The sequence below is a fragment of the Struthio camelus genome, chromosome 3, assembly GCF_040807025.1.
Source record: "Struthio camelus isolate bStrCam1 chromosome 3, bStrCam1.hap1, whole genome shotgun sequence".
Lineage (NCBI taxonomy): Eukaryota > Metazoa > Chordata > Aves > Struthioniformes > Struthionidae > Struthio > Struthio camelus.
In genome coordinates, this window is record NC_090944.1 from 148,069,029 (window position 1) to 148,082,260 (window position 13,232).

Below are 13,232 nucleotides of genomic sequence, written 5' to 3' on the forward strand. Positions count from 1 at the left end.
CTGTGCCAATGCTGGGAAGGGAGCCGGGCCGGCCAGAGGCTGGTAGGCAGCCAGTGCTGTGAGTCCTCTGGCTTGTCAGCCAGCCATGAGGCTGAGGGGAATGGGCTGCCAGCCACCCCCGTGTCACCCTGGCAGAAGGCTTGTCTCTCTGCCTAGGTGATGCAGCACCCAACTGATGGAGGACAGCTGCTGGGCCTCCACAGCAATATGAAAGACATGAACATCCGGGTGGCTGAAATCAGCATCTACTCTTTGTCTAGCCAGCCCATTGACCACGAGGATGGCAGCATCCCCTCAGGTCCTAAAATCAAAGCTTCAGGTGCGTTAATGTTCATCATAGACCTGCAGACAAGTGTTTGGGGCAGGATGTGGGTGCTGGGGTGTGTCCCCAAGCACCTATCGGCAGCACTGAGTATTTCCCCGGAGCCAGGTATCATTCCAGGGAAATGCTGCACTGTCTGTTTACAGATCGCTCCCCAGACATCGATAACTATTCTGAAGAAGAGGATGACAGCTTCTCCTCAGAGCAGGAAGCCAGTGATGATGCTGTACAGGGCCAGGTAAGGGAGCCTGGCAGAGTGACTCATGCCCTGGCCTATCTCTGGAGCAAGGAGTAGGGATTGAGGGTCTCCAGCACCCCGAGCCCTCTCATCTCCCATGCAAATGTTTATCATAGTTTCAGGAGACAGAAAACCACAATATCTAACAGTAGGAAGGACTGAGCTGCTGTCAGACGCATGGTGGGGCAGGGGGCTCTGGAGAGCAGTGGTATACTTGGAAGACCTTTAGGTCTTGCCCCTGTGTCCTTGAAGAGGTCTTGTCTGCAGCATAAAGCTGCTGCTGGGCCCCCTCCACCCTGCACCACTGATTCTCTCTCCTGTCTCCCTGTGAGCACAGACCAGAGGCTGTCTTGAGCTGCCCTCTCTTGGAGAGAGAGCAGAGCTTTTAGGAAGCAGTACAGGCTGGGTCCGAAAATGGTCAGAGGTGGCAAACCCACCACAGCCCTGTGATGAGTTGTGCCTGTGCTGTTTGCTGTCCTGTTGTGGTGCCTACAGTTAAGGCCAAGAAAGCCACGTGGTAGCGTACTGATCAGGAACAGGGACAAAATCTGGTCTGTTCAGGGTCCTCCGTGTTACCTGCCACATCAGACTGGGCTAACACATCAGGGCCCCGTGTCCCTGGGAGCTGTGTGTGTCAACTGAGGCTGAACCCTGGAGGGACACGCTTGTGTGACCCAGGTTTCTTGTTTGGCTTGGGCTGAGTCCTTGGCTTCTCCTCCGGCCCCAAAGACCTTGTCTCTACTGTTGCTGTGTGCGACACAGGGGCTGTGGGGAGGCTGGTGAGCAAGAAAATAAGAGTTTTAGGTTGTAGTAAGAACTGCATGCAGAAGGCTGCTGCCTCTCCTGGGAACCTTGGTGGCACACATCTACCTAGAGCGATCTGGGGGCAAGAGCACTAGGGAAGAAGGTTTTTGTGGGGAGGATGCTAGGGAGGGGGTGCTTGGAGAGAGGTGGGGGAAGTGAGCAGCAAGGCTCTGGCAACAGAGTGGGCCCCCAACCTTTTCAAAATGGGGAGCAAACATGGGATGAGGTGCTCCCAGGAGATGCTGCTCCCTGAACCCTGAGTTGCTCTGATGTGCTGTGGCCTCTCACCTGCAGGATCTGTTTGATGAAGAGGACGATTTGAGAAAAACCAAGAAGGCTAGGAGGAAAATGATCCGAACCACATCGATGACCAGAGTAACATCAGTGTTTCCTACATGATCAAAGAGATGGAAGGGATTGATTTCATCCCCTTCTTGCAGGGAGTGCAGGGTGGAGTGGAGATGGAGGATGCAGAGCACTAGCCTGTTCCCACCGGAGGGGAGCCCTCTAAGGGTCCTGCCAGGCGCCCGAGCAGAGTGGGGGACAGAGCCCTTGGCCCTCAGAAGAGGGGGCGAGCGTCCTGCCATTACTGAGTTATCTGGCTACTCACAGCCCTGCACACGCTTCAAGCCGTGCCCCAGCTCATGACCAGTACCGTGATTTGCTTGACTTTGTGTAGATAATGCTCTGTGCGCAAGACAGTTTTGACTCGCTGCTGTGACATGGTGTCTCGTCTTTCCCTCCCTGAGGAAACAGAATGCAGGCTTGAGGAAGGCTGAACCATTAGCAGCTCTTTTGCCTGCCAACAGAAGGCATGAACTGCTCAACCAGCTCCCTAGTCTCTGAACACCTCCTTGTCCTCATCCCCCTCAGCCTTGCGCGTCCCTGGGCAGGTTCTTTCTGAGTTTATTGCCAGCCTTTTCTTAGTTAAAGACAGCCTTTCTCAACCAGATGGTCTGGGGAGAAAGGGGATTTAAATGGAGAGAAAGTGCTATTCTAGACTGCAGCAGAGAGAGTCCGAGTCCTTGCACCCATCTCATGCCCAGATACAGTGGCTTCCAGCAGAGCTTGGGTTTAGTCCAACTCCTACAGCAAATTTAAGGGGCTGGGGCGATCATAGCTGACCTGGGGGCTGTGGACTCATGAAGGAGCCAGCAGGCTGTTGAAGAGGGCAGTTGTGGGTAGTGCATTAGTCATCTTGCAACTGGCTTTGACAGTTTTGGTGCTCTTTTTTCTCTCCTTTTTTTGTTTCAGCAACCAAACTTCAAGCAGAAATTTGTGGCTTTGCTTAAGAGGTTTAAAGTGACAGAGGAGGTAAGAAGCAGGAACCCTGCCCCACCTGCCAGTATCACCTGCAGATGTGTAGGTGCCAGACGCTAGTTCCAGCTCACTGGAAGCAAAGAGCAGGAGCTGCAGGTGCTCAGGGATGGTGGGAGAAGGGGATATGCTTGTTGGCAGCCTGTCACCAAAGGTAGCATGAGACACGGCACAGATTTGGCCTTTTACAAAGGCCCCTGCCTTGAGAAGGCAGCTCTGAGCCTCACTTTCACACCAAAAACAGCTTCCAAGAAAGCCTGCCTGGGGAGAGGGGCCCAGGGAGAAGGGGTGCTGGCTCTGCACCAGGGAGCTGGCCTTGCAAGGGCCGCACTCATCCTGCTCACCATTGAAGGCAGGCGTTAACGCCAGTGCAGGGGTAATTGGCCTTGGCTGGGAGCCTGCACTGAGTGGTAGCCAGCAGCCAGCAGGGATCCTCCCAGATGTCCCAACTCCAGTGAGTGTGGGTGCCTGATGCATTGCACGCACGGCATCCTCCTTTGGCATAATAACAATGTCATCTGCTCCCTCCACAGGCTGAATTTGGCTTTCTGTGCACTGGTGGGGGAAGCTGAGGTGGGAGCAGTGCCATGGTGTGCCTCAGGTCTGTGCGTGCCTGGCCTGGGTTGCAGGGTGACTCCATCACTCTTCTTTGTCCTCTGGGTTGGTACCACAGGTCCTGGACTCTGACCCCGTGGACCAGACCCAAGAGGTAGAGGAAGACCTGGGCTTGCTCTATGATAGCCTGGAAGAGTGCAACAACAGTGACAGCGGCCCAGAGATTGAGGACAATGAGAGTGTGCACAGCACGCCCAAGCCCACCCTGAGGTAAGTAAGTTTTGCAGGGAGCCACAGGCCAACCACGCAGTCCACAGAACCTGGAGAAATGGCCTCCAACACTTGTTTTTTGCTTGAGCTAATGCAGGCGCTATCCCATCTCTGCTTCCATCCCCATCAGAGATCCCATCCTCTGATGACACCACTGAGCTCTTCACCTCAAGGACACAGACCACTTGCGTGTTCTATTTAAAAAAATTCAAAATTCCCCACTAAAATTGGGTTTCCTCATATTTAGTCTCATTTGGTTTCCTCACAGTCCATCATCTGACACTCTTCTTGGGCTTCTGGAAGAGTATCTACTTGATCTAAGTGAGCTGATGCTGCAAGCTCTCCTCTCTGCTAACAGTCCTGGCCTTGTCAGGCTCTCCACACTGAAGCATCTCCATCTTCTGAGCACCTTGTCCTTTGACAGCTAGGGCTGGTCCCTGTGTCCCTGTGGGATCCGCATGCTGTGTTCCCTTTCTGTGTGGAGACACGCAACTATCAACGGTCAGTGATGCCCCCCCATCCCATTCCTAAGGTGCCCAGTGGTGTGATTTGCTCTGCCAGGCACTGCTGCCTTGGCACAGAGGTCTCCAGTGGATCCTGCAGAGAAATCAGGCTTTTCTCCCACGTGATCTGAATTTGCCTGGCCTCTCTGCTCATGGCTGTTCTGTTTCCGTGCTGTCCTTTTGTGAGAAACTCACCAACACTTTTTTTGAAAAGTCAAATGCATATCCCTTTATTGTCTCCTACTTGGCTGCCTCAGTGCCTTGGGTCTCTTCTAGCCAAGCCAAGCCAAGCTTTTTTGTCATTATTTTTTTCTCTAGCTCAGTATTTAGGTATAATTTGGATCAGTCTGAATTCCTGCTGAAGGTACTGAGGAGGAATAGCAGACTTGATCTGCCCCAGGCAAACTATTTGAAAGGAAATCTGCTGGATTTATGGACCCATGGGGCAGTGGGAAAGAAACAGGAACCTAAAGAGAAGTCGTGTCTCCCACAAACACACAAATTGTTGTGAAGGAGAGAGCAGGTGTGTGAGCAAAGAGGAGCTGCTTAAGTGATGTGCTTGGATCGCCAAAAGGAGTTTCACGTGGTTTGTCAGCAACGGCTTTAGAGAAGCTAAGGTGCTGTGGAAGAATTGGAAGGTCTTTGTGTGGACAGACAATAGTTTAAAGCCCAGGATGCAAAGGTTAAAAGTGAGCTGTCATTTCCAGTAGAGGAGAGAGCTCATCAGGGGAGCCCAAAGGGTTGTGTGTGAGGCCTCCCCTGTTCAGCACAGTTGTGTAGGAGTCGGGAGAGCGTGGGAGCAGGGAGGTGGCTGAGGTCACTGGTGACGCTTGCAGCAGGAAGCCACGATGCTGAAGCACTGAGCAATAAAATAGCTGGTGGAATTCAGTCTAGAAAAATAGGACACACATGCAGAGGGAGGAAAACCAGTCCTAGTTTTACATATGTAAGTAAGTGGTGTAAAACGATAAGAAAAGTCTATTGGGAGTGTCTAAATATAAGACCCGCCCCTTGGGTTCTGCAAGTCCCTACCTACAAATGTCTGCTCACTGGGAGGGCCTCCTCATGCTTGCTCTGCCCATAGGCCCTGGGCTGCTTTTCAGCCTGTTCACAAAGTGTCCCTAGCCTTGTTTGCTCTCTGTTGTCTCAGTTTTTGGCAGCGCTGCATGTGTAATATTCCCTTGAATTCTCATTCACTGAGTCTCTACTTCCAGGTAGATGTGGGAGCCAGGTGCCAAGTTCCTTAGCATAGAATTCACGGTCCTGATGGCCTGTGTAGCCTTTGCACCCTGATTGCCTAAGGAAGCTGGCAATGACTTTCCAACCTAGCCTGTAAATTCAAGATGTGCTCCTCACTTTGGATTTTTTTTTATTGAGATAGCCTTGCTAGACACCATGGCGCTCTCTGTGGAGTAAGGGCATTCAGGTAGTCCTTGAGGGCGAGCAGTGGCCAGTGCCCTGGGATGGGCCAGCAGCCTTCGGAGCAGAGAACCATCCCTTCAAGTGGCCAGGGAGACTGTGCAGCTGTAGACTGCTCCCACGCAGGGGCCAAGCAGGAGCCAGAACTGAGGCTGATAGGTAAGACCTCAACGGTCAGGGCTTTTGATCAAAGACGAGAGGTGAGGGAGCAAACGTCTCTATTGCCGGCTGAGAAGATGGGATAGGGGAGAGGGAGGTTAATTCACTGAGAACAGGAGAAGCATTTAGAATAGAGAGAGGCTGTGCAGAAGGGCTGGGATTTGCCTAAACCTGAACCTGCTGAGCGTCAGACTCGAATGCAATTATAAGAGAGCCTGAAGTGCAGAACAGAGAGAGCTGAGGATTGTGCAAGAGCTCCAGGCTCAGCATGACACATGAAACACTGCAAATCGCAAGTGAGAGAGGGCAGAAACAGACACAGCTTCAGTGGGGCAAGGGGGAGACAGCCCCATATAATTAGGGTGTTGGAAGCCAGACCAGATGTACACATTCTTCTAGACACATCCAATGTGTTTCAGCTCTCCAAAAGGAGAAGATCATGACACCTGCTTTTCCAGGTGCTGTTGGCACCAGGAGTATGTCACATTCTGGTGGAATTAGTGAGACAGTACAGAGGAGTACAGGAGAGGAACGGGGTGGATTGAAATTGCTGGCTGGGAAAGGACAAGTGTAGAATAATGGCTGTACAGGGTGGTGACAGTGCCTAAGATGCTCTAAAGGAGATTAGGGAGGCAGAGAGAGCAGAAATATGGTAAGAACAGGAGACCTCAGTTTATCCCTGTGTGACCTGGGGAAAATGTCCCATCAGGGCACAATGCTGACTCTAAATCTGTATCTTCTGTAAATAAATACCTCATGAAGTAGCTGGTTATGGAGCCAGCGAGGGAAAAATCGAGCCTTGACTTGCCCCAGCCAGTGCTTAAATGCTGCTGCTGAAGAGCCGCTCTGCAGCTGGGACCAGCATTTACTGAGATGAAACGTCCTTGTAGGAGCAGTAAAAGCAAAGAACACAGCAAACGCAGTTGTACCCGGCAGCACAGCACACTATACAAATGAGGAAACATGTTAAAAAGAAAGAGGGGTAGCTAAGGTCTTCAGAAGGCTGTAGGCATCCTGCAGAAAGCTGAAGATATGTCTGGATGAAGAAAATAGAAAAGACTGGAAACTGGCAGAGTCCTAGCAGAAGAACTACTCCACGTCCCACATTTGTAACTGTTCTGGGAAAACTACAACCCAGTAGCGCTATCTGCACACCAGGCAAATCAAGAGAAAATTTTCCTGGGAGTTAGTGCATGACTCTGTAAGTACAGCTCACGGGGAAGCCAGTTCAGCTCTGCCACAGGAAGTCTCACATTGCAGACCTGCTGCAGTTCACTACAAAGGGGCCTGGGAGAGCTGACAGGTGAGCCCCACCTGATGGAGCCTGCTTGGTTTCCCAAAGACTAGTCTTCGAACCACCCACAGGGTATGGAAGGAGAACAAATAATGGATGGAAAGAGGGGAAACAAAGGTGGAAGCAGTCAGTTCTCAGTGTGGTGGCAGAGCCAGTCCTGCTGCCCCCAGGGAGCGCCTGCGTTGACCATTGTGACTTGGGAGCAGGACCTTGGGGTTACTCTGTGCAGCTCTACCAAACCATCAGCTCAGAGAGCTTTAAAAAAACAAAGCAAATTGGAATGTTTGGGAACAAAACAGGACAGGCTGTGTTGCTAGAGGTGCAGCTCTGTCTGCAATACAGTGTGGCCTTCAGACTTGTGGGAAAGGAGAAAGCAAAAAGAGAAGGTGGTGCTGCTGCTGAAAGTGTGCAGTGGCAGGAGTCGGAGGCAAAGAGCCTCCCCAGAAAAGGGGAAGGAGAGAGGAAGGCAGTGGAGGTCTGCAGAAGCCGTGGTGGCGTGGAGGGGGCAAAGAGGCTCAGCAGCCTGTTCAAATTGTGCTGTTGGCAGAGACCATACACCAGCGAGAAGGGCAGCTACATGGCTGGCACAGGGTCCTCTCCCTGTTTTGCAGTGGCAAGGGATAACCTGAGAGGGAAACTGCTGCTGGCTCTGGGGCAGAGACCCTGCCTCCAGCTCACCGGAGTCATTGGTTTAGCCATGTTTGGCTGGTGTGACCCCCATCCTGCCCCTGCACCCAGCACTGCTGTGGTGGGCCATGGAGTGTGGGGCTGGCAGCCTGGCAGGAGGTCTCCTGCTGGGCTGTGGGTCACTCGGACACTAGGGTGTCCAGCCCTGTGTCCAGCATCTCCACCGGTGGTGGAGGGCCCCTCCGTGGGGCTCTGTGCATGGGACAGGCCAGCAGGGTACCTGCTGGGCTCCCAGTGACTTCATTCCTCTCTTATTCCTGCCTTTTTCTCTCCCATCTGTCTGTCCGTCCGTCCGTCCGTCTGTCTGTTTCTCTGCAGGCGTTTCTTTGAGGGAGTCTCTCATTCTGGTTCCCAGACTGAGATCGGCAGTCTGCACAGCCAGAAAGGGCAGGAGCGAGAGTCGGGCAGCCCTGTGAGTTACACCACCACCGCCGCCGCCGCCTCTCGACCCCTTCCCTCCCCGTCCAGCCCAGCATCCCCATAGCGCCTGCGGCTCCCTCTGAGACCAGGCCTCTTGGCAGTGCCAGCCTGGGGCTGCTCCTTCCATTCTTTCCTCTTCTTTTTCCCAGCGCAGACAGGCAGGTAGCGATGGCCTTCTTGACAAGGCAGGGGGTGTCCTCCGGGGCCAGCCTCGGGGGCCACCAGGCTCTCCTGGAGGAGCATGCGTGCCGCGAGGCTGCGCCGGGTCCCTTGGCGGGCGTGGGTCCCCGGCAGCCACCCCTCTCAGGGCGCACCGTCCTGCTCTGACCCTGCTCCCTGTCCCCCAGGGCGAGGCAGACAAGTGGAAGCCAGGACCGCTGCGAGCGCAGGAGGAGCCGGGAATGGAGGTCCCTGCAGTGGTGAGTCCTGGCTGCGGGGCGCAGAGCATGGTTGGGACTCGCCCAGGCCCCCACCTTGGCATCTGGGGCACCAGGGGAGCCCAGCAGCCTGGGGAGAGGTGGACAGACAAGCCGACGGGGCAGGAGCACTGCAGGGATGGGAGAAGGTGTAGGTAGGAGCTGCAGGAGACACAGCCAAGCCCCATTGAGGTCCTGCGGCCTCAGCTCCCAGCAAGGCCACCGGACCTATCCCAGGCAGGGGCACCCATGCATGCAGGTGTGACGTGACTGTGTGTGGCCCTTAGGAGCTGGCCACAGAGGAGCCATGTCCCTGGCTGGCCCCCCCGGAGTCTGCCGTGCGGGAGGGCAGCGTGGACAGACTGGGCCCTGGAGCCAAAGCTGAGCTGCCCAGTGCCGTGTCGCCCAGGTAAGGGGACTGCGAGCTCCAGGCACGGGCTGAGGGGGGCAGAGCTGCTCCGGGGTAGCTCCCTAGGGTAGCCGGGGGGCTGGAGGGGATGGGCTGCCCCCGCAGCATCACCTCTCCCGCTTCTCACTCACAGCAAGACGGAGAGCAAGCAGCTGTGGCGTCCCCGCAGCACCTCCGTGAAAGACCGACAGAGTTCAAAGGGACAGGGTGGCCGCACCAGCAGCCTGGACAGCGAGAGCTCGCCTGACTCGTGGCACAGTGCCCAGGTCAGGTGCCGGCAGCCACCTTCCCCAGAGGTGCTGCCCTCGCAACCTCCGCAGTCCTTGTGCCGTGGAGGCACGCTGGGGCAGCCTGCCAGGGCTAACCTTGGTGGCGATGCTGTTGTAGGTGCCCCGCAAGTCTGTTTATGATCAGCTGAACCAGATCCTGGTCTCGGACGAGCAGCTCCCGGAGAGCATCGTGCTGGTGAACGTCTCTGAGTGGCAAGGGCAGGTGAGCAGGCAGAGAAGAGGCCAGGGTCAGGAGGGGTGAGCTGTCAGCAGCGGCCCAGGAGGGACCAAGCTGCAGCAGGGTGTCCGGGGTGGGGGGAGGGTGGACCAAGCCTTGTGGTGCCCTCTCCCCTGTTTGGCCCTTCCTTGGCTGAGACAGTGGCTTTGCACAGTGCTGAGCTACGTGCACAAGAGTTCAGCTGGCATGTCTCCTCCATCATCGGGACGTCAGCAGTGCTGACAGCAGGGATTCCCCATCCGCAAGGACATGTGAGGAGAGGAACAGTTTGCCACGCACCACCATTGCTTGATCCTCTGAAGCATATTGCCCCCAGCAGTCCAAGAAGGACCAGCTGGCAAACTGCACCTTGTACTGCCCCCCCCTCCCCCCCCCAATGCTTGAACCTCGATCCCAGTGGCTGCACTGGTCAGAGCTATGTCAGCTGCACTGGCAGAGGCCCAAGACTCCCTCTGCTGGCACCAGGCCTCCAGAAGCAGAAGAGGTGCCACTTTGGGAGCGCGCAGCCTGCCTCTCCCACTGAGCACTAACTGTGTTGTCAGAGCAGGGGCTTCTGGGCCCCTGCTCACGCTGATCAGCATCATGGTCACGTGAGGATGGCCAACCTGCCCCACCCCGGCCCAAAAGTGCCTGCCTCCCACATGCATGCAGGAGCTGAGTGCTGCAAGTGAGCAGGCTCATGTATGGACGTACAAGTGTGCAAATGGTAGTTTTATGAAGCACTGGTGTGAGTGCTCCCCCTCCCCAGCCCCTTTTGGGATCCTGCAGCCATGCTTGGCATGCAGAAGCAGTGCTAGAAACCCAACCCAAGGCAGGGTTTATGGCAGAAGAAAGGACTCCTCCATGAGAGGTGATGGCGTCTGTGCCCAAGCTGCAGGGACCGGGGCTGGCAGCTGGCCGTCATGGCCACAGCCCATGAGGGCACCTACGGCCCGGCTCAGCCCCAGCTCTCTCTGTTTGCAGTACGTTAGTGAGCAGCTCCAGGCCCACAAGCAGCTGGTCGTCTCCACCTGCTCCGTGGCAGACATCCAGGCAGCCTTCAACACCACCGTAGCCCGCATCCAGCGATAGTGAGTACAGCTTGGGCCCAGCCTGGCGGCTTCTTGTGCTTGCAGGGACAGGCTGGGAACAGGGGGCGCGCCTGGCTGGGACCCTGGGGGCAGTGGGCACAGCAGCGAGAGAAGGGGAAGGCAGGAGACAGCTGGCCTGAGTGTGGCCACCATGGTGCTCAGCAAGCTGGAAATTGGCAGCAAGAGTGCTGCTGGGCTTTACAGGGCACAGCCTCTGCACTGCTACTGCTGCGTGCCACGCTAGGGCGTCCACTGGGCCACAGCGAGTCCCTCAGGGTCTCTCTCGCTCTCTCTCCTCCTCCCTCTTTTGCTTTTTCTCCCTCTCTCTCCTTTTGCAGCTGTAACTGTAACTCCCACATGCCTCCCCCAGTGAAGGTAGTCGTGGCAGGGGACCAGAGCTACCTGAGCGTCGTCCTCCGCTTCTTTGTGGAGCAGCTGGCCAGCAAGACGCCTGACTGGCTCAACTATCTCCGCTTCCTCCTTGTGCCACTGGGTGAGCGCCACCACAGGCCTGGCCCCAGGTTGTCCTCTCCCCGCTGCCCTGGGCTCCGCAGGCTCGAGCCAACGTGTCTCTTCTCACCCACAGGCTCTCATCCTCTTGCCAAGTATCTGGCCTCAGTAGATAACAAGTACAGCACCCTGTTCCTGGACACAGCCTGGCGGGAGCTGTTCAGCCGGGCTGAGCCACCCACTGCAGGTGAGGAGTGGGGCAGGACAAAGCCAGCAGCGCCCTCAGGGAAGTCTGACTGCCAGCTGGCTCCTCCCTGCTCTCTGTGCCCGCAGACACAGTGGACATTGCAGGCCGCGTTGCCCAGTTCATCGCTGGAGCTAGCCTCTCGCACCAGCTCCCCATCTCCGAGGCCATGCTGACATACAAGCAGAAGAGGTGAGCGTGGCCCTGAGGCACCTTTCCCACCTCACACGGTCAGCAGTGGGGCGGACAGGCTGAGCAAGGCCCTGCACTGCGCTCTGCCCGCAAGCGGCATGGTGCGGGGGGGGGGGCACCCTAGCACTGCCCACTGCCACCACCCCCTTGGTGTGTGCAGCCCCTCCAGCAGAGACTGAGCACCTTGGCTGGGCTGGGGACCACAGGCTGGCACCGTGCCATGGGCAGCGAGAGGGTTGGGGGGGGGGGCAGGGGGACGCGTGTTCCAGCTGCACTCTTACCTCTCCCTTCTCTTGGTTTCTGGCACACAAGGAAGAGAAGTCTCTATTTTGATTTTTATATCAGGTATTGGCTTGTGCTTGCTGTGCCACTGCCTGGCCACCCCCCCCCCCGCCTCCTTGCTCCAGTACGCGTCTGTCCCTCTCGCTGTGCAGAGGAGCCGTGGCCCCAAAGCAGGGGCCGGGCTGCACTCCTGCATGCGAGCCCTCTCCCAGCACTGGCGGGGCCAGCTCCTTGCCTCCTTGTGTAGCGTGCCCTGTGCTGCCATGTCGGGGACGGGGGTGCCACACGGGAGGGAGGGCAGACGAGAGGGACCCACCAGCTGTGAGTCCAGATCGCAGTGTCGGCCCCTGCTGGTGCTGGGGTGGGGGTATCCCTTGGCTCCAAGGCTGCAGAGCATGGCGGTGCCTGGTACTGCCCCCTCCCTCTCCCCCATCGCCCCAGCACCTAACCTGCCTCTCCCTTGCACAGCCCTGACGAGGACTCCTGCCAGAAGTTCGTGCCCTTTGTGGGGGTGAGTGCATTGGGGAGCCAGTGGGTGAGGTGGGAAGGCAGGGAGGGAGTGCAGCTGGGCTGGGTTCGTGGTGGGGATTGTCTGAAGTGTCTCTCCCTGCAGGTGGTGAAGGTGGGCTTGGTGGAGCAGTCCTTCAGTGCCTCTGGTGAGTCCCAGAGCCTGCAGCCCACAGCTCCCTTTGCTATTGCAGGGAGGCCTCTGTGGGTGCCCTCCCTGCCTCCCCACGGTCCCCCTGATCCCCGCTGTTCCTCCCTAGTGGATTCGGATGATGCCACAATCTGCACACCCTCCCTGCTGAGCTCGACCCCAGCCACCAGTGGAGCAGTCCCCTACAGCAAGGAGACCGTGGGCACCCCGCCGCCCTCCCCCTCCATCAGCAGCAGCCTCTCGGGTGCTGGGTAAGGGAGCCCCAGGCAGACCTGGGCAGCAGGTGCCAGGGCAGGAGGGTTTGAGGTGGTCCCTGGCCACGCTCCTGGGTTTATTGGGCCAGTGCGCTCCGCTCCCAGGGCAGGCCACTGCTGGATACAGGGAGCAAGAGCAAAGACTGGACCCAGTACCTGCGTGCTGCACAGTGCTGCCTGTCTCACCCAGGTCCCTGAGTCCCAGTGTGGAGGTGATGGGCCTGCAGGTGGACTACTGGACAACACAAGGATCAGACAGGAAAAAGGAGGGTGAGAAGCGAGAGACAGGCATCAAGAACACACTCAAGAGCAACTTCCGCTCACTGCAGGTCAGCCGCATCCCCAGCACAGGGGAGCTGCTGCCACCCAGCACCATGGCCATGACCGTGGTCACAAAGGAGAAGAACAAGAAAGGTAAGCCCCAAAGCCACTCGTGGGCTCTCTGCAGCCCTAGGACCATGGTCTGGTGTGAAAAGGGCTGGGAGAGCTCACAGCAGGGCAGGGCTGAGTACCAGCCCAGCAGGGCCGGTCAGTGCAGCCAGCCCTGTGGTGGGAGGGGCTCCTGTCCAGGAGCTGGTGGGGACATCTCAACACTAGTCCCATCTGCCCTTGGCCCCCAGTGATGTTCCTGAGCAAGAAACCAAAGGAGAAGGACCTGGAACCCAAAAGCCAAGTCATCGAAGGGATCACACGCCTCATCTGCACAGCCAAGCACCAGAACACCATGTTGCGAGGTAAGGGGAGGAGGCAGCAGCCCCATAG

At 57.0% G+C, this 13,232-nt stretch overlaps 1 protein-coding gene across 3 annotated transcripts in view; it reads left to right on the plus strand.

The window, feature by feature from the left end:
* Nucleotides 1–13,232, plus strand: part of LOC104142969 (phosphofurin acidic cluster sorting protein 1) — a 70,445-nt gene that overhangs the window by 56,206 nt on the left and 1,007 nt on the right. For 2 of the 3 annotated variants that reach the window (XM_068940872.1, XM_068940873.1), the window contains exons 5-23: nt 157–319; nt 469–560; nt 1,659–1,739; nt 2,619–2,678; nt 3,355–3,506; nt 7,887–7,980; nt 8,336–8,407; nt 8,692–8,813; nt 8,947–9,079; nt 9,201–9,305; nt 10,284–10,390; nt 10,729–10,883; nt 10,977–11,087; nt 11,174–11,276; nt 12,027–12,069; nt 12,172–12,214; nt 12,326–12,467; nt 12,661–12,884; nt 13,091–13,204. In XM_068940872.1, coding sequence (XP_068796973.1) covers nt 157–319; nt 469–560; nt 1,659–1,739; nt 2,619–2,678; nt 3,355–3,506; nt 7,887–7,980; nt 8,336–8,407; nt 8,692–8,813; nt 8,947–9,079; nt 9,201–9,305; nt 10,284–10,390; nt 10,729–10,883; nt 10,977–11,087; nt 11,174–11,276; nt 12,027–12,069; nt 12,172–12,214; nt 12,326–12,467; nt 12,661–12,884; nt 13,091–13,204 — 2,116 coding nt within the window. Of the gene's footprint in view, nt 1–156; nt 320–468; nt 561–1,658; nt 1,740–2,618; nt 2,679–3,354; nt 3,507–7,886; nt 7,981–8,335; nt 8,408–8,691; nt 8,814–8,946; nt 9,080–9,200; nt 9,306–10,283; nt 10,391–10,728; nt 10,884–10,976; nt 11,088–11,173; nt 11,277–11,588; nt 11,622–12,026; nt 12,070–12,171; nt 12,215–12,325; nt 12,468–12,660; nt 12,885–13,090; nt 13,205–13,232 lie in introns of all 3 variants that reach the window. The other variant, XM_068940871.1, reaches the window with a different exon arrangement.